This window comes from Montipora foliosa, chromosome 8, assembly GCF_036669935.1.
Source record: "Montipora foliosa isolate CH-2021 chromosome 8, ASM3666993v2, whole genome shotgun sequence".
Classification (NCBI taxonomy): Eukaryota; Metazoa; Cnidaria; class Anthozoa; order Scleractinia; family Acroporidae; genus Montipora; species Montipora foliosa.
The window spans coordinates 24059872-24079763 of record NC_090876.1 but is presented as its reverse complement, the minus strand read 5'-3'; the positions used below and the strand labels follow the sequence as shown (position 1 = coordinate 24079763).

At 40.6% G+C, this 19892-nt stretch overlaps 2 protein-coding genes across 6 annotated transcripts in view; one reads left to right on the top strand and one right to left on the bottom strand.

Annotated features, from left to right (window-relative positions):
- LOC138013275 (discoidin domain-containing receptor tyrosine kinase B-like) overlaps positions 1-14977 on the top strand; it is a 28919-nt gene extending 13942 nt beyond the window's left edge. For 4 of the 5 annotated variants that reach the window (XM_068860302.1, XM_068860301.1, XM_068860300.1 and 1 more), the window contains 8 exons: positions 5387-5490; positions 6907-7067; positions 7333-7506; positions 7990-8137; positions 9452-9997; positions 10335-10442; positions 10917-11282; positions 12396-14977. In XM_068860302.1, the coding sequence (XP_068716403.1) occupies positions 5409-5490; positions 6907-7067; positions 7333-7506; positions 7990-8137; positions 9452-9997; positions 10335-10442; positions 10917-11282; positions 12396-12511 (1701 nt within the window). In that variant the 5' untranslated portion in view covers positions 5387-5408 and the 3' untranslated portion in view covers positions 12512-14977. Of the gene's footprint in view, positions 1-69; positions 156-5386; positions 5491-6906; positions 7068-7332; positions 7507-7989; positions 8138-9451; positions 9998-10334; positions 10443-10916; positions 11283-12395 lie in introns of those variants that run through there. The other variant, XM_068860303.1, reaches the window with a different exon arrangement.
- Positions 14978-17432: 2455 nt separating this feature from the next.
- Positions 17433-19892, bottom strand: LOC138012649 (major facilitator superfamily domain-containing protein 6-like). Its single transcript, XM_068859476.1, has one exon. The coding sequence runs from the start codon at positions 19685-19687 to the stop codon at positions 17978-17980; it is 1710 nt and encodes a 569-aa protein (XP_068715577.1). The 5' UTR covers positions 19688-19892; the 3' UTR covers positions 17433-17977.

Genomic DNA, 19892 nt, shown 5'->3' with positions numbered 1-19892 from the left:
TAAATTGGTAGATATTGTAGAGAGAATTTGTTCAACCGGGCGCGCAAGGTGGTATCGGTATTGCTTAAACGGGCGCGCAAGTGGCATTGGTATTGTTCTACATACAACTTTCAAAGCAAGGACCAGCGTAACAAAACACAAGCACCGGATCCTGGGTAAAGGACCTTATAATAAAGAGAAAGGCTGATATAACGGTGAAGGAATATATTGAAAAAAGCCCATATTTCGAAACGCACTGCCTTTCTTCCTCAGGGTTTTACAAGCAATGACTACGGTTAACAAAGAAGTTGAAGTTACAATTTGAATAGCGATATGGGGTGTGATTTGATATAGCCCTAAAGATAAGGATTCTTTAACCGACTTAACGGATACGGTACAATAATAAGAAGAAATGGTAAAGAAATATAAGGGAAAAGGTGGAGTACATTTTATCTTTCTTATTAAGACCTAAAGGTTGAAGAGTGTTGAACACATTCCTTGTAAAACCCTGATGAAAAAAGGCAGTGCCTTTCGAAATATTGGCTTTCTTCAATACATTCCTTCACCGTTATATCAGCCTTTCTCTTTTTAGCTTTTTATTGTTCTACATGACCAAGGTGTTGTGGGAGTCATGAAGTAGAAACTCGCACGGAGAACCAAAGTGCTGTTCTGATTAGCAATTGAAAAATCAAACATTGAAGCAGATCTGATGCAAATCGAGTTGCCTTGAACATGTTCAGCTTATAATTATATATATTATTATATATAGAGGGCTGTGAGAATTAAAACATAGCTACACGGTGGGTGATTGCCCTACAGGCCTGTTTCGTAAGGCTTAAAGCCTCGCTCGTCAGGAGTTTTATTCACACTGCTGCGCACTTATTTTTATATCACAAACACTATAAGTAAATTTGCATACATATTGGTGCTTAGGTGCTAAGCTAATTGTTCTGTTGTAGCGCCTTCGCGCGGTGCCTGCATGATGATACTAACTCGTTTCTTTTGTTCAATGTACAGCGCTCCGGTTCACAGATAATGACAAATTTCTCGCTCAAGCATAAATTACAACGTTTAGTTGAACTGCTGTACGGTTTAGCGAGGCAAACAATTTGCCATGCAATTTCATGCTCTATGTTGTTATCTTTTAGCGACCATACGTGTTTGCTGAGTTCAGTTGAATTTCTATAGGTCTTATTTTCGAAAGATGTTTTATGATTTCTATAACGTGTCTTAAATTCATCTGCCGTCAGGCCTACGAATGTTTCAAAATAAGTGCGCAGCAGTGTGAATAAAACTCCTGAAGAGTGAGGCTTCAAGTCTTACAAAACAGGCCTGTAGGGCAATCACCGTGTAGCTATATTTTAATTCTCACAGCCCTCTGTAGTTACGCTCTACCTTGTATTGAGCACTCTAACTGGCTCGATCGCCACCACATATATATATAAGCTAACTATATATATATAGTTAGTATATATAGTATATATATTATTTTTATTAACGTAGCTCAACTGCCTTTCATACTAACTTAGGCGGGGGCAGATGTAATGAAAACTATTACTAGTATAGTTGTAAGTTAAGCCGGCTTTCTTCACTGTTTACAGCAATCGTCTGGGTGCATTAGTAACGTCTCACGTTGGAGGGGGAGGGGTGGGGACATACGTATCATTGGCCGTCATGTTTGATGGGATACACATATCACTACTAGTGATAAGTTAATTGGGATACACATGTCCCGGGGCGCACATATCACCGTGACACCGCGTCGTGAATTGCGGTGTGTTAATGACTCTTTTGTCTGAACTTTGGAGAACTGGCAGATGGTTTCAATTTTCGACGTTTCCAAAGGCTAAGAATTTTTATTTCCATCATTAACAGAATAGCCATTTTTTGAAGACCGAGGACAGAAGCCCCGCACGAAGCAGCTTTTGTGGCTTCTTGCATTCGTTGGACATAAGTGCGTATACACCCAGAACACAATCTCCTTTAGTTTCCTATTTATATCTGTCCATATTTCGTTATTTCAGTATATTGTGTGAAAGTATGTTATATTATATGACATTTTATCCATATTTAGTTATTAAAGCTGATCACTGGTTTTATTATTTCAATTTTCGCATTACTGAAGTATACAATAATCTTGCAAATTGATTAACCTGAAGGCTGATCTTCGAACACAAGTAGTAACTTGCATGGTAACTTGCGTTTTCCTGAAGTCTTTTGAAGCACAGAGTCTTGGATATCTTTTTCAAGGTTCTTCCTTGATGCTCTCTTGCTCCCGTATCCATCTTTGTAAATGAGGCCTCGCGCTTGCCACGTGATGCTGGATTTTTGTAACAGAGGTAAAAGAATTGGGTTCTCGAGAGGCGAAGCTAAGCTACATAGTATGAAAGAAGTCCGAATTGTGACCTCAACTAACTCGGGCTAATTTGTTAAGCGCTGGTAAAGAAACCGGAATTATAATCTCCTCGTTTAACTGGCTTGCATCATCTCATCGTTAACAGTATCAAGTCTGCCAAATTTAGCAAAAGTATCACATGGCAATGAGACGGTTTCCCGTGCTAATTTGCAGCAAACGTAAAACAACACTTTCCCAATACTTGCAAGGCAATAGGCAAATGATCTTTGTTGCATAAGAGATCTTGCAAGAAACTGAAGATTTCAAAGTCAGAAAGGTCACTTGATATGGTACGTGCCATTATTACTTTAGGGCACTTTTCGGAGCGACTTCAGAATACCTCGCCACTTTTGTTTTTCTAAAGCGGCATCTTTTGAAGAACGAGGCATATCCATTCTTATTATATGACTAGCTCTGTGAGCGGGCAAAATGAACCAAATCCCGCGCTTTGATTGGCTACCCGAGCATGGAACTATACTGCCCGCTCGGGATTTCTCTCTTGGTCCCGCAAGACCAAAGATATTTTTTTGGTGTCACCAAAAAAAAAAAGAGTTTTATCCCATATCATGAATCCTTTATTGATCAAGCTTGTTCGGTCAAGATGGCTGGATATTGGCCAAGTTCTTTTTTTTTGCGTGTTTATGGACCAAGACGAAGTCGAGGTCAACAAACACGCAAAAAAAGAACTTGGCCAATATCCAGCCATCTTGACCAAACAAACTTGGTAAAGTTTCGTCCGTTTTTCGGATGGTAGGCCGAACGAATACGAAAACTAGCAGCAGTGAAACTTCCTGTTTTGCAAATTTGAAAGGACTTACAAGGAAGACGCTACCAGATATGACATATGTTTTTATCAATATGCATGAGTATTTTGCCACGATAGCATTTCGGGTCAATTGTCCTGGAACCGCACTGTCTGAAAACAGCATTAGCCCTTGCTTAATTTCCCTAACTAATCGTCTCAAGATGTTTCCTTTAGAGATAGCGTATAACCATTGATTTTTCTATAAGTTGATTGAAGTCGGTTCTTGAAATACCCGCTCAGAATACGATCACTTCCTCTTACTCTAAGTCTGACGGAGGAAGAGGAACGGTCGTCAGCCATCGCCGTATAAAATTCAAACTAACCAACAATATTATAGAAAACACAACTGACATAACAGTAAAGGTTTAATTTTAAGTGTAATGCTAGACTGACATGGTCAACTTGTTTGTTGAGTTCGGGTTTCAACCGCTCAACCCGAACTCAACAAACAAGTTGATCATGTCTGTCTAGCATTACACTTTTAAAGCTTTTACCGATGTCAGTTGTGTTTTCTATCATGAGTATTGTTGGTTAGTTTGAATTTTACCTACTTGTAACGAACATTTAATCTACAAAGAATCATTGTATTGATAGTTATATATATGCACGAATTATCTTGTAAAAATTTTGATGTCACACTCACTATGGCTGAAGATGATGTTTGAAACATCGAAACACGTTCCTTAAATGTGTGGTTGTATTTTTAAAAATATTAGTAACACTTGTGTTATCCCGACCATTTAGAATTATCTTTACAATCAGATTCGAGGATTTAGGAGATCAGAAAAAAATAATGTGTAGCATTTCATCTCATTTTTTTATAGTATAGACCGTTTGCTCACGTAGGCGGGTTATTTATTCACCCAACGCTGACGAACGGAAACTATAAAACGTTTGAGGGGTTCAGGCCATCCAATGAAATTACATCATGACTCCGTTCACCTGACTTCAAAAAGACGTTCGCATGTGCGGTGTGTCCTGCTTGGTTATCAAAGGTGCAATCATAGCGAGAATGGTTTAAGGCACACTCTAGCCAGTCGATGGAACTGTCGAAAAGCTTCGGGGTCTTTCTTTATTTAAACCTCGATTGAAAGAAGATCATGATAGTCCCCTTGCTCCCTGCTTCTCGCCGGCATCCAATACTAGCATTGCCCACGTCTTTGTTCTGCCAGCTGTTATTTTTCGGGGACGTCATCGAAGTAAAGGAACTGGGAGCTTAGGCACGCGCGTTTTTGAGACGCGGACGTCAACCGGAAATGAGCTGTTTGCCCCTTTAACTTGTCTTCACGCAACCACATTTACATTGCGAAGTCTCATTTCTCCATTAGAGATGATAAGTATAAATATCTGGGAGTGGGAGACACCACTGTCCTGGCACGTCAAATTTCTCTTCCGGTTGCCGTCCGCGTCTAAAAAACGCGCCTCCTTATTTCGTACTCAATCTTGATATTTTCCTTACGGCCTCCCGAGGCAAATTTCCCTCCATAACTCGTCCACGCATGTGAGGAAAAGGCGGCGCTAATTCAGTTTTTAACACAATTGCTTGTGGTCTCGCAATCTGATTGGCTAATTTGCCGTTGTCGAAAAGAGTCTAGACAACGCTACTCCCGTCAATGTGTCACGCAATTGTAATAGCCAATCAGGAACGCTCGTTTTGGGAAATAAACCAGTCAGATTGCGAAACAGTGATGACCACGCTTGCTCTTCGCATTTAGATCTAAAAAGCTAGATTTTCGGATTACCAAGCGAACACAAAATCTGAAATGGATTTTGTCGCAGATTTTACTAATTGGAAATCCATCCATGTCACGAAGAATTTCAATGAGTAAAATTCCGAAGATCCAGATTTTAAGATGCAAATCCAGCCGCCTCTTGAATCTACAACATTTTGACCACTCTGATGACGAATATCATTTTCGATAAGAGCACAGACAACGCTGAACCACATTCAATTTGTTAAATCTCGCGAGGCATTTTTCTCAGCTCTTTGTGGCGAGCCATGTGCTTGCTGTTGTCGACGTCACCATTTAAGATGTTACCGGCCGATTCAGGATCACGGACCCACTGATTGATTTAAAAATTAAACAATGCAATGACAATTCATTATGTATGTCTTCTTCTTCATTGATCAGTTAGCAAGTGATTAGATTTATAATGGTATTTCCTCTCTCACTGACGGCTAAAACCTCGTTTTTTTCTTTATACAGACGTTTGGTTCCAGCTAACAGAATGAATGACAAGATTCTCCTTCTACTTCTCCTGGTGCTCCAATTTCCGTTCTGTTTGGCGGGAGGCTTGGACGAGCAACAAGGTATGTCGCTCATCAGCGTCGAAGGAAAGTTTTCTTTTTAATAATATGGGTGGCAAAATTACTCCTTAGTTTTGGCGCGAAATTTCATCTTTAATATATAGTTTCACATGTGAAATTACAATGTTGCCATAGCAACATTTCCTACAGTGCTAAAATGGTGTCCAGGTTTGAAAATTAGGGAGTAATTTGTCACCCATGTTATTAATAGGTAATCAAATGGTATACTCGTGAAATTAGGGAATAATTTGGACAAAACGCGCCTGAAACTATTCCCCATTTTCACTCTTCACCATTTGATTACCCATACTAACTAAATCGTGAGTGATATCGCTGTTTATGTACTTATGTACATCCTTCCACTCTTGGATGCTGAATTATGAAGGTCGTTACTGGCGCGATTAAATCGGGAAGACGCCTCAGAGAACAGCCAACGGGCTCATGATTGATCCTGAATCACAGCACCACTGCCAGATTTAATCAGCTGGGAGTCGATTTTGATGAGGGAGGATAACCGGAGTACCCATAGAAAAACCCCTCAGTAGGACTGAGATTGACAGAAACTCATGCCACATACGGTTACAGAGGTGGGAGGCGCGGATGATGACCACTATACGCCAGCCTGACTCCTCTCTGTGTAGGTCTCGCCTCTTACAGAATTTGTACGAACCCGGCCGTCCAACCGTGGGCAATGTACTTACAAAGGCAACACTTTTCCTGAAATATTTTTGCGCCCGGAGAGTTTTTCTGGTCTAAGTTTTGATCCTCAATGCAAAAGCGCGTGGTCTATGATAACAATTCGGGCGAAAAAGAAGCAAATTTAGGTTTGAGTTATGACTACAGGTAGTCTGCGTCCGCTAAAGATGTCAAATCATCTGCTCAAGATTAGCTAACGACAAACAAGAGAACATATAATCGTGAAAGACAGTCTCATAAGTGTATTGAATTGCGCGATCAATTTAAACCACTCTTAACTGTGGCAATGTAATGGTAATTTAAGAATACCCTTCACAGATAGACAAAAGTTAAAGCTTCCCTGATTTGAAGATTAAATTAATGAATGCATCTTATAATATTAACGTTAAAGACACGTTTCCATACTCTTGTCTAGTAGCTTCATTCTGGGTGTTCTTAAATCGTAAGGGCCGATTTTCACGATACGATTTTGTCGCATGCGACAAGCTCACGACAGGCCTACGACACGACTTACGATTGTCGCAGCGTTTTAAAACATGTTTTAAAATGCTGCGACATTTTTTCTGACGTACACAACAATCGTAAATCATGTCGTGGGCCTGTCGTAAGCCGTTGTCGCATGCGACAAAGTCGTACCGTGTAAATCGGCCCTAAGAAGCGACCAAGCAAGCGCTTGCGCCAAGGCACATTTCACGCGCTAAATTAAAAATTGTTTTTCAATAGAATGCGATTCCTCGCTGTCCATGTCGATTCCAGATGATGGCTGGAGTGCCTCGTCCCCAGGAGATCACATTAAGTTCCCTGCTCATAAGGCGAGGATCAGTAACACAGTGGGCTGGTGTACTTCACACAACAGAGACAAGTTAAAGAGAGCATTTATACAGGTTAGTGCGGTCCATCGTTTAAAACTGGGACATCTATGATGAGCTTTTCACCAATTTCTTCCTTAAAGCATGAGAAACGGCTGTACGAGGTGGCTCCATTTTCAACATTTAAAAGCTGAATATAACTGGGCACGATTAATGGAGAAATGATATGAGGCTGGTTAAGTTAGGATGGGCGGAGATAAGACCGCAATCATAGACAAGATCAGCGTGTTTGAAAAGCTAGCCCGCTCAGTTGTATTTTTTTTTTGTTTAAATTATGCAGCTTGACTTAGGACGGAACATGCGCGTTACAGCTTTGTCCACAGCTGGGGTGCTGGTAAAGAATAAAACGACTGGCAATTATAGCTCCATGTACGTGTCACAGTATTTTGTGGCTTACAAGAGAGAAAGAGACTTAAAATGGCGGCGTTACCATAAAAACGATGTCTCCGTTACGGTAAGAATTTTCTCAGTCAGCCTAGGTATTTTATTCATTTAGTTCTCTATTTTTATAATCTTTTCCACGTTGATTATTAAGCATCTGAAGCGTACTTTTGATAATCTTGAAAATCAAAGAAACGTGCTCGCACACGAGGTCCTCCTTTTCTGACCTAAAAGATTTGCATTCTTTATAGGGTGCTCGAGCTACTGATTTTGTTTTGTGCGCCCCGCTTCCCCAAGAAGAGACGGCAGCTTGGCTTTTCGGTTCTATTCGGGGAATGAGCCCGAGATACTTTTCCTAGACAATGGCTGGTTATAGTCTGATTGGTCACACGTTTTGGATGTCTCTTAAATTAATGACCTCTCATATGTTGGTTTCTTAATTCATATCAAGTAAGACTTGGATTACGAGTTTCGTAAGAAATATTTTTGGCTATTAGCGAATTGTTGGGTACTATACTTGTAAAAAAAGGATTGTTTCCTTTGTTTGTTATTGTAGGTGATAAAATCCAACAGCTCTGAACTTCACAAACATTATTTCCTGACTTCACGCATTGCTCGTTATATTCGTCTGGTGGTTGTCAATGGAGTTGGAGATAGATGGTGTCTTAAAATGGATGTTCATGGGTGTTCTTGGACTAAGCACGGTGAGCTGTGTGTCGTCTGGAAATAGATATCAAAACGGTTTTCCGAAAGATAATCGTGCAATTAAAACTATTTACCTCGCACAACTGTATAAGATGCTGAGTATCAAGCAAACTAACAAGAGCCGAATTCAAATCCACGCGCATGCGCTAATCAAGTGACAGCGCCCGCGAAATAGGCATATTGGCTATCATCCGTTTATCGGAGCGACTGTTCCCTTGGTCAAGAGTGAAGTGAAGTGAAGTGAAGAGTGAATGAGCGGCGGCTTCGTCAGAGCTAGCAAATCGTATTGTCATCAAAGCTAATCAGCCGGCATTCCTCAACCAGAACGAATGAGGTCGAGAGTTTTCACTCAAAATGTCGACTTGCAAATCTCTTAACGTCCATCAAGAGTTTTGTGGTAGTAATAAATAATAATATGTGATCTGCTAATCGCCCTTTCTCGCAGTCGGAGACTGAATTACTAAGGGCGCAGCTCAACGAGGTCGGGCCGAAGGAGCTGTGCTGCCGGCTAGGCGCTCGGCACCTGAACACGACCCATGTATGACCTCGGAACACAGCACCACAGCCTGATGGAATAGGCTGGGAGTCGATTTTGAATTTGAGGAGGGAGGAAAACCGGAGTTCCCGGACAAAAAAGCCTCGGAGTCAGATTGAGATCGACTGAAATTCAGCCCACATACAACCTCGAGGCCAGAGTTGAACCTGGGTCACAGAGGTGGGAGGCACGGTTGATGACCACTAAACCACCCTGACTCCCCGACTTCCCCAGTTTAGGGGCTCGGATGCCCGCCATTGTGCCGTGACTAAGAGATCAAAACGAGGAGGGTGTAGTGTTTGTCCAATTTTTGAGGTCTCATCGGCTGGTTGATTCGTCTCTGACTAGCGAGTTTCCGAGCCACTTGATCAAAATAGGTGGCAACGAGACGCCTTGCACCTTTAAGCTAAGATTTTTATTGACACATGTTATGCAATTAATCAATTTTTCTTATGCGTACACTCACTTCAATGGTGCCTCAGCAATTTAAGGTTTCTTTAAACACTGATAAAGCTACTAATAATTTGGCCATCTTGTTTGGTTCTAAGTTACTTTCGTAAGCTTGAATCTGAAGCTATTTGCTTCATAGTTTTGAGACATTTGACTTCGCTGTCACATGAATTAAGTTACCTCTCCTTTTTTCTTTTAGTTTTACAGTAGCGCCTCGCATGGGACTATCTTTCGTGCCGTTCGTGCTCTCCCCTTTGAGACATGTTTGACTGATTCCCATTAAGGTGTAACAGTTGATGTGACTTTTACTCAATGCGTTGCTTTGCAGACGGTTTGGTATCATACCGAATATCCCAAGGAAATCTTCGGAAGAATAATCTTGGTTGGTCTTCGTTGCGTGATAAGGGCTATGATGGAAATAGACTGTCCTTTGGAGCCACACGAGGTTTACTATACAACGGGCTTGGTCAGCTGACCGATGGTATGACAGGCTATATGGCAGACTGGAACGATACCGGTAATCCAAACTGGATTGACTGGATTGGTTGGCAGGATATTAAAACTCCGCAACCAACCGTCACCTTTGTATTTTCGTCGCTTCGACGTTTTTCTCGTGTGCGATTTCATACTCTGAGCTTACCAGGTCAGCATGAAAAGATGTTGTTCAGTAAGGTGATACTATCGTTTTCCAAAGACGGCGAGTATTTTTCCTGGAAGACTATTTATGAGCCCAGCATGACGACGAGGTCATCCAGGAGTAACAGAGCCTTTTGGATTGAGGTTAATCTTGATGGACACGTCGGAAAATATGTGACTTGCGATTTTCAGTACTATGGCTCGTGGGTGCTGATTAGCGAAGTAGAGTTTGAATCAGGTGCGTAGTTTGCTACTTGAATCAGTCAGTCAGTGGGTGAGTAAACAATTCAGCCACGGCTATCAGTCCCGAGTCAGTCATTTGGGTTGTCACTCGATCCTTCATTTTGAGACCAGCATTTTGTTGTATAGCCTGCGAACGCAGACATATTTCCAGCTGTCGTTTCTCTCCCCCAAAAGAAAAAAACTATTTTTCGGGGGAGAATGAAAGACTGCCAGAAATACGTCTGCGCTCACTGGCAATCTATTGTATAGTTAAACCGGAATCAGTCTGACCATCTTCTCGTCTGTCTGTCTGCCTGTTTGTCAATTGAGTCAATCTCTTTCTTACTGAATAGTGGACCTAGCTGGTACAGAGGTTTCAGACACAGGAACAAAGATCACACCCACCACAAGCAACGGCAGCGTGCATGTTATCAACGGAACGGACGAGATTAATGTGGACTGTGAGTGTATTTACTTTTTTTTTTTTTCTTTAATGGGAAGGGTCTTATCTGAACGCTTGCGTCACTTACCTTTTGCTAAAAGTTTAAAATTAGATTAAAAAAAGGTGACCCCTTTTAAGTTTTCACTGTCATTTAAACGCTGTGAAGTAACCCATAATTGATTAAGTATTGTAACACTACGTTATGAAGTGTTAATACTCGTGCTGACTTCAAAAAAATATATTTTCTATGTGAGCTACAAGCTGGCCGGGGAACCTCTTTACGTTGATGTCGTACTTCATCACCACACTGAAACATCTATCCCTGAAACAAGTATTAATCGATAAAATTGAACGAAGAGGGGGAAGGTTAAAATGAGAAAAGAAGCGGTTAAAATGAGTTTCGTTTCACCCTTCAGAGACTTGAGATACCGCCTCTTGCAATTCTCCGTACTCATCTTACAGTTTGTTCATTTTTTTTTTGTCTCTCTTCCAGTATCGAAAAAGGACTCTGACTTAGAAGAGAGTATTCCAGGGATATGGCTAATAGCTGGTGTAGCTGGAGGAGTAGTGGCCGCGTTACTAATAAGCCTCCTCGCCGTGTTAAAAATGCGGCGTCGAACACGACGTACGCGCGCCGAAAACCTCATAGACCGCGTACCAATCAGAATCATAAACCCTAGCAAGAAAAATTCATTGAACCGCAGGAATGACGCGGGCGCTGTCATGCGCATTGAGAAACAGAAAATGTTGGAACGAGGCGACGAAGAAGAAGATGAAGAAGACGAGATGGATTTCATATCGGCAAAGTGCAACTTGAATAACTTCAGGAACAGGGAATTGAGAGGAAACCCATTCAAGGGTAAGCTAGTAGGGATACTCCTTTTATGTGGTTTTGACGAGAACCATAACGCCTCCAAGCAATTAAAAATTGTTGGAATGATCATGGTCTTCGCATGTGATTCAACTCATCTCGACTTTGGTTGTTCCGGACATCACTAAAACGGAATTTAATAATTGTGTTATCATGCATAGTTATAGGCGTCAAAACTACTGTCTTGTGGACCTGGTATCTATTTCTTTTTAAACAGCCAGAAATATAAAAGTGAAATTCGACTTTGACGCCCTTGGCCAAGAAGGCAAAGCCTGCATAACCTAAAGATCAAAAATCTGTAAGCAGCTCTATAGGCCGGTTACGTGATTCCGGTGGTTAAAAAACATGGTAATTACAGTGTATAATGATAAGGTTGATGAGCTTTTCGCTTCCCACATGTCCCTTTAACATTTTTAGCACTTTTCCCCTTTTTTGTCTAACAAAGAAGCGAAATGATCAAATTTGTACTTAAGCACTAAACAAAAAAGTGTTAAATCTCTTTCGAACCTTTCACGCCGCTCATTGGATGGCGGAATAAATAAGTAAAGATTTTTGTTTTGAGTCAGGGAATTTTGGGTGTGGCCAATGCCCTTCCAGTGACAACCAACTCCTCACTAAAGAAAAAGAGGGCACCAGTAAGCAAAAGCAAAATAGCATTACAATATATTTTTTAAAATCTTAAAAAAAATTATTACAACATAAAAATTACAACGCTAGTAAAATACTTACTACAATACGAACAAGCAAACCTGTGAACGAAGCGACCATTTCTTATTGAAATTGTGTAATTTGTTATTCTTGGTAAATATGTATTTTTCGGTAACATATTTATTTTTTACTTGATTGACCGAATGCATAAATGGTGGCCAAAAAATGTAGTCTTTTGTTTATGTGCTTATGAGACTCACTAGCCTCGCTCTCAAGCAACCTTTCTTTTGTATTTTGTCCATGCAAACGAGGCTAGTGAGGCTAATTAGCACATAAACAAAAGAATATTTTTTCGGCCGCCATTTATGCATTCGGTCTATAATGAAAGCCGGTTATGTTGAGTAGAAGATACCGGTAGCATTATTAGCTTTACCTTTTTTTTTTCCTCTTCAGCTGATACAAACGTTGCGCTAAACATCCGCCCTGAATCTAGAGAAATCTCCTCCGAGGTAGAAAACCCCGCAGTCCTTGCAGAAATGAGGAAAGTCAGTGACTGCAGTGAGGGATGAACGAAAAGGAGTTTACCGCTGCACCCCGCAACTGTTTTCGGCAGCAAGGCAACATGGCGGCGTAGCATATATCCGCTCATTTTCTCACAAGGGTTCGTACAGATAAAACAGGAAGTTTCCTGGTTGGTTTCAGCATCGGATGAGCTTTTGAGACAATGTGATTCATGATTCTTTTGGCCCCCGAAAAATAACTGAAATGGGAAATGCAAATATACTAACTAGCACGGCCAGGGTCTTGTACAGACTCGTACCCATTCACTTATCGATACACGCTCAAATATTGATTGGAAGGGTTGGTTTAGGGCGTGGAAAGTCTTATTCGTACAGGCAGTAAAGTATTTTTTCTATAGGACACTGACGCTGTTACATTCTGCTTTTCTTTCAGAATTTCATTTTTTCACAAGACCTCCCTAAGAGCTAGCTCACAGTTGTCTTCTGGGTTTAGTAGTCAGTGCATCCTTTTGAGGACGTTGCTAAGGAAGTCAAGTGTGACTTCCGGTGATTGACGTCCTCGTATCGTGAGCTGACTAGAAAACGTAAAAACCCACTCACCGACCTGCTACATGACGTTAAAGTAAAAAAGCAAGCAAAAAATCACCGCACGAACTGTTGTTTGCATCGAAGGCTTTTCCTCTCCCTTCTTCGCGCTCGTTCTCAGATCTGACTTCCGGTTTGAGAAAAAGCTAAATTTCCGGCGGTCTCTAAATTGAATTCATTTTTCTATTTGGCACTTTTCACCCCCGAATACAGAATATAGCTAAGCATTGATTTTTTCAAATCATCCTTTTTGAAAATGTTATGGGTATTTCAGCATCGTTTATCTCTGCTTGACTGGATGCAAAAACGAATACAAATTATCAAACGACTGATTAAATCCCCAAATTGTGTAGCACGTAGACAAATTTAGAGTTTTCATTTCTTGGTCATGTGACCATGGGCGTGACATGATGACCTCATATTTGGGGTCATTGGATTACAAAAGCTGGAAACTGACCATTACATCCTTAGCAACGCACCCCAAAAAATACGTCAGCAGGCCCTAAAGTTGGCATTTCTGTTAACAATTTTTAAAAGATGAAATGGTATATGAAATGGATCATATATGAACTGCGGATATGAAATCAAGTGAAGCTATGATCCTCGCAGTGATGAACGCAATTTTTGCAATTGCATAAAGAAGCCTGAAAAATTCAGGACTTCAACGGGAACATTGGAACCCACAAATGACCAGCTCCCAACGTCAGTGGCTTCATAGCTCAGTTGGTTAGAGCGTCGCACCGGTATCGCGAGGTCACGGGTTCAAACCCCGTTGAAATCCTGAATTTTTCAGGCTTCTTTACGCAATTGCAAAAATTGCTGCGAGGATCATCGCTTCACTTAATTTTTAAAGGCTTTTTTATCTTTCCCAGAAACAATTATAATTATATGTGCTATTTATGCCCAAGAAGCGATAGACTTCTTCGGGGACAAAGATTCTTATGGCTTGTCACTCAGTGTGCCCTCAGTGTACACTCAGTGTCACTCCGTGTACCCTCTAAAACGAAAGAAGGGGAAATTGGCCAAAACAAAAAAGAGTTGTAAAGGGGACTAGCAAAATGATTGCTGATGATGTCGGTGATCTACATTAGGATTTTCTTAGCTGTCAATGAAATTAGAATAATTCAATGTGGTTTGTTATACAATTTATAATTAAGCGTTGATAAATGTTAAGAACAAGTCGCACGACATTTATGGTTTTTGTGTATAAAAAAACTACGATTTATTGCTCATAGCGAACCTAGTGATACCAACATTAATGTCCTGTAATAGAGGGAAACTTTTTTGATGAAACAGAACAAACACCAACGTATTCATTCAGTACGCGAGATACATGTAGAGTTGTTTCACGTTCATCCTGTCTACTTGCGAGAAATTATAAGAATTAAGTAGCAAAACTGTAAATTTTTGTTCTCATGGTGTTAGTGAAGTATGCCTGGCGTGATTACATTAAGCTTTTTAAGAAGCAAAGACAAACCATTGGCAAAAAGCGTTTCTTCGCTTGGATAATGAGGCTCTCCCGTTCGCTATTATATCTTATTTCAACATTTGGTTAAAACTGAGATTTTCCTGTTAAGAGCTCATAATTATGAGCGTTGTTATATTATTGCTATGGCCACCATTGTGGAATTAAATGAGGATATTTTTAGGATTTTTTCTCTTTAGAAAAAAAAGGAACTTTATTTAAGTGTCTAGTCTTCTGTCATTGGAGCACTAATTGGGAACACTGTAAACTGAAATCAACAAATTAATGCAAATCAAATCAAATGTTGGTTTTTGAGAAGAGGAGAAAACCGAAGTAGCCAGGGAAAAACCTCTCGGACTGGAGACGTCACACTGCAAAAGAGGTTTATTGACAAACTAGTGCTCATTTCTTTGTCGTTGTCTGTAAAACAAAGCTATTTGATTGAATAAATGTTTTAGGGATGAGTGGTGTGCGAAATGTTGTTGCAAACTGATTAGTTGCTCTTTTACTTCTTTCTTGGTGGAAAAATTCATTGATGAAGATATATTCTCCGATCTTGGGCGCCTGGCCCCAGTTGTTCAAAAGGTGGATAACGCTATCCACCGGATAAATCACTATTCAGGGGATAAACACTAGCAAAAACAAATGAGTTATCCAGTGGATAGTGATTTATCCAGTGGATTGCGCAATCCACGCTTCGAACAAATGGGGCCTGGTGTTTTAGCTTACATGTATAACATCCCTGACAGGCCACCGAGACAAAGATCGAATGCACTTTTGATTGGATGAGTTACCAGTATTGAATGTTAAACATCAAATTCAATCTGAAACGGGCATTCTCGACTTGCAGAGAGAGAGGAAAACCGGAGGCCCTGTAGAAACGCCTCTCAGAGCAGAGTAGAGAACTAACAAACGCAACCCACATAGCGTTCGTTTGTTGGCACTCATGCTAAAACGTTCTTCGGGACAACCTCGGGGCTGTTAACGTGGAAGGAGGAGGGTCTTATTGGCATTGTTCGTATTCTTATTTACTACACATTTGATACTTTATGTTGGTTCTTGCACTGGGATCTTCTTAGGAGAGCTCGGAAGGTCGTAGCAATGAGGGGCTGTTTACATGGATAAAAGAGTGATTTTTTCGCTGGCTTACAAGCAGACATTTCAGTTGCGGCAGGAGTACATCCGTACCTTACTAAGAGCGTAAAACTTCATTGTATTTCTGAAACAGCGTTTTTACAGACCCTGATATTGATGTGTGAAAATGCCTAGAAGTCGAGTTGTAGGCTATTGGTTCTGAGCTCCTGGTTGGGGTTATGGTACAATAATTTATAGAACGAAGGTTTCCGTCACGTTATTTTCCTTGTCCCTATCACAGCATTGTGCTATAATATTCCTTGTGAGGTGCTAAGATCTTCCTAGCACTTGGATCCTCCAACCTCCAAGCTTGGATGATCCTGTCACCAAGAGGATCCTTACACTACTGGGACAAATACATTTTCTTGCCTCACAACTGAATAAGGGAATATAAGCCGCAAGGATGATCCACTTTCCACTTTCCACTTTCTGATCACAGTTCATGAAATTGAAATTGGCCGAATCTGAATATTTTTTGTCTGATAAGTTTTTTTAATTATATAAACACCAATGAAATACCAAGTGAGCTTTCACGCGAAAACATGATATCTTCACACGTGAAGCCTTTTCTTCACACCTAAAAAGATCACTCTGTTGCTATGGTTACATATGAAAATCACGCCTTTCGTGAAATGATTTAGTATTTCATTGGTGTTTATATAATAAATAGAATATTACATGGCCGCTTGAAGATACGAAATTTCTCTTCTTGTGTTAAAAAATATTTCACTCGTACGCTATGCTCGTTCGTGAAATATTTTCCAACACTCGAAGAGAAATTTCGTATCTCCGCGCGGCAATGTAACATCCTCTATTTCTTTCCTTTGTAACAGACAGCCAAGCGCAATAAACAAAATGGGATTAGTTTCTTAACAAAGAGTGCTGCTGATTGGTGGGTATTTGAAACACGGAAATTTGTTTATATCATTTGAAAAAAATCTAAAGCTCGAAACATCAGCTTTTCAGTCTTCATATTTAAGCCCCTGGCGTTAAAACGGGCGCAACATTGTTGGCCATCAACTCCCAACGTTGTTGTTTGTTACTTGTTGCCTCCGTTCGCACAGTGTTGCATGTTGTCTGGAGTTGTTGCACTAAGTTTGAAACTGGTCAAACTTTTGAGCCCGCAACAACTACCATCATTTCTTTTGTTCCGTGAACGCCAAAAAATAAAGTAAGCTACTATCGCAATATTGACATCCAAATCCGGAAATTCATAAGCAAGCGAAAGCAACAGTTTATTGTTTTCAACGAGGGAAAACGAAGGAGAATCAACCATAACTTGACGCGAGCGAACAAAGGGCGTAGTTGTAGTCTTTTATTTCAACGGGCTCCTGATTTCAACAATATCATGAATAGAGGTTTTGCACGGCAGCCATGTTGCATGGCTGGAACAATGAAAATGTTTTGCATTAGAAAGAACATTTGCTCCCAAAGGAAAAATAATCTGTTGTTCCTGCCATGCAACATGGCTGCCGTGCAAAACCTCTATAGGAGTGATTCTATTTACATGACAATTCTTATAAGGCTCAGAATCATGATTGAACTAAGAGATACGAACATATGGCACTAAGGACATTGCGTCAGTTTTCTGCTTTTTGGCTTCGTCTAAGGATTGGAATCGATTGGATGTAATATGGCACGTGTTAAATCGAGGAGAATGTTCATATATATATATATATACGTACAATCTTCAATAATTGCTCTTCCTTGAAAGACATATTATTTCCGTTGTTTGGAAACGACGTAATTAAAGTGGAATAAAACTACAAATAATGCATCACAATATTACCTTTTTCCAATATAATGACGCATATGCTTTTTATGCATATTTACACAAGAGCTTAATATTGACATTGTTAGTTCTCACAAACCAATTACAAGCGAAAAGAAAAACGTATTTTTACCCGCAAATTTTCCTTGAGAAAAAAACTGCTAATTTTTCTTTTCGGTCAATACTGATACATATAACGTAAACGAAAAATATTACTTCCTGACGCCAGCTTTCAAAATAATTCGACTGTGGGAGATATCGTTTTGAGAAACCAATCTACAACTAAAAAGGAAATATATTTTTCCACGGAAAGGAAGACAAAAAACTCTGTGAAACGACTAAGAAAATATAAGAACATTACATGATTTAGGAGGCGTAGTCTTTCACTCTTTCCATTAAGAAAATAAAATAATTCTTTCTTTTTTACTCAAGTGTAATAGATGATTCAGGTCCGAAATGAAATTCTCGCTTTTTTCAACTTATGGATGATTTCAAGATATAATATTATATTTATCCCAACAAACGTTTAATACTTGTTTTAGAGGGCACTAAAATGACTTTATTGATCTTCTTCCTTGGGGATTTTTTTGGTTGGTGGGAAGCCTAGCAATTTGTAGAATCTCGGGCAGCATTCTGCAGGTTGTTCGTTGTTCAGTGCACTGTAACCGGATAAGGACATCCAAATTGTAGGATGTGAAAGCAAATAAGGCGTCAATAAGGCAACAACAACCATAACCAATAGATCAGCCAACGCAAAGTAGCGAAAATATGGATTTATACCATAAGTATGGATCAAGATACCGCCTATCAACTGTCCGAGGCCTTTACCCAGTCCATAATACAGCCCGTGCAAGATGCCTTGTAGAGTGGCGCCTATTCGAGGTGGTGTGCCAACATAAGTTGCCAACGCGCACCAAACGGACGCAGAGCAAAGGCCACGGAGAAATTCGATGGGGAGTACCAGCCACGGATTTTCGATGGCGGAGAAGTAGTAAAATGTCAGGGCGTATGTCAGTAGACCGGCAAGGAGCATCTTTATATGGCCAGTTACATCCAAGAAGTACGGGGAAAAGTAGTAAACAGTCACGTTTGAAATGCAGTGAACCGCAACAAGCCCGCTAAACAAGGACGGGGAGGCACCGAGCTCCACCAAGTGAACGAACAAGAACGTCTCAGCTGATCCAAGCGCGAAACCCAAGAAAAGCGCAATGGCACCGAATATAGCGTACTCGGGTTTTGTGAAAATTTGAAGACTCTTGGCTAGTGAGCACCTCTCACTGCCATATTTCTCAGCACTTTGGAATTTGAACCGCGTTGAAACAAACAGTGCCACTGCCATAAGAACTGCATTCACGTAAAAGAAAGGCCGATAAATATCGAAGACATCTTCAGGACAGATATCGGTCTGTTTTCGGTACTTGCTTTGCACAATGGAACCAGTGATGAAGGCGGTTAATCCCCAGCCAATTTCACCCCACAGACGCTGCTCTCCGTAATAAAATGGACGGTTTTCCAGATTCTGAAAAGTAGCGACATCAGCAAGAGTATTGGATGTAGCTCCGATCAGTTCGCCGATAATTGTGATCACCAAAATGATGACAAAAATCACTTTGGCATTCTTGTAAAGCTTAGGTTCGCTTGCAGTGTAAAGGTCAAATAGCCAAGCTTCATTCCACATTTCCGTGTTGCCAATAGAGACTTGGGCTCTTTTATCTGCTTGTGTTAAATTCCCAAAGTGATCGGTCGAATGGCTTTGATTATGATGGTGTTTTAGGTTGAGTTTGTTATGTACATCACTTAGACAATGTACACCTACTGGAGGTACTACGGCAATAAGAAGATTCATAACGATACAACTGAATATGGCCGCTAATAGCACCGTTCTGACTTGGTTGAACTTGTCGGCAATAGTTCCCCAAATAGGCGCACTGACGAACAGGCAAAACGGTTTAACAGACAGCACAATGCCAACATAATAAGCGGGTAGTAACAGAGAATGTTTAAAATACAAGGACAGATAGGGCAAAAGGCTTCCAAGAGCTGCAAAATAAAAGAAATAAAACACCTTGTAAAGAAGAAGGTTTCGGTTCACCCCGACACTCGATCGAAGCCTATCAAACCAAGTGGCACTCGCGTTCGGTTGTTCGCTTGTCAAAGGCGACGTTTGCGACTCGACTGCATCTTCTTCAGGGTTGAATAATTCCCCATAATTGGGCACGGTTTCTCCTCCTGGTGATGCCACTTGGGTTCTTCTATCAGCCTGAGACATGGTCAATCCCTGCTGACAATTTCCACATCACATTTCACATGTTCACCCGGGCAACAACAACGGTTTTCGTGAAAACCTTGTGTAGTTAGGAAAGTCCCGCTTGGTTAGTTATGCCAAACAGCTGCCCGTCGGCTTTAACTCGAACAAATTTGCATGATCTAGAATACTGGCGGCTAAATTTTGATGAAAATTCAAAAGCATATTT

Excerpts from the sequence above, each read along its gene's own strand:
- LOC138012649 (XM_068859476.1), bottom strand. The coding sequence starts at position 19,687 with ATGTCTCAGGCTGATAGAAGAACCCAAGTGGCATCACCAGGAGGAGAA.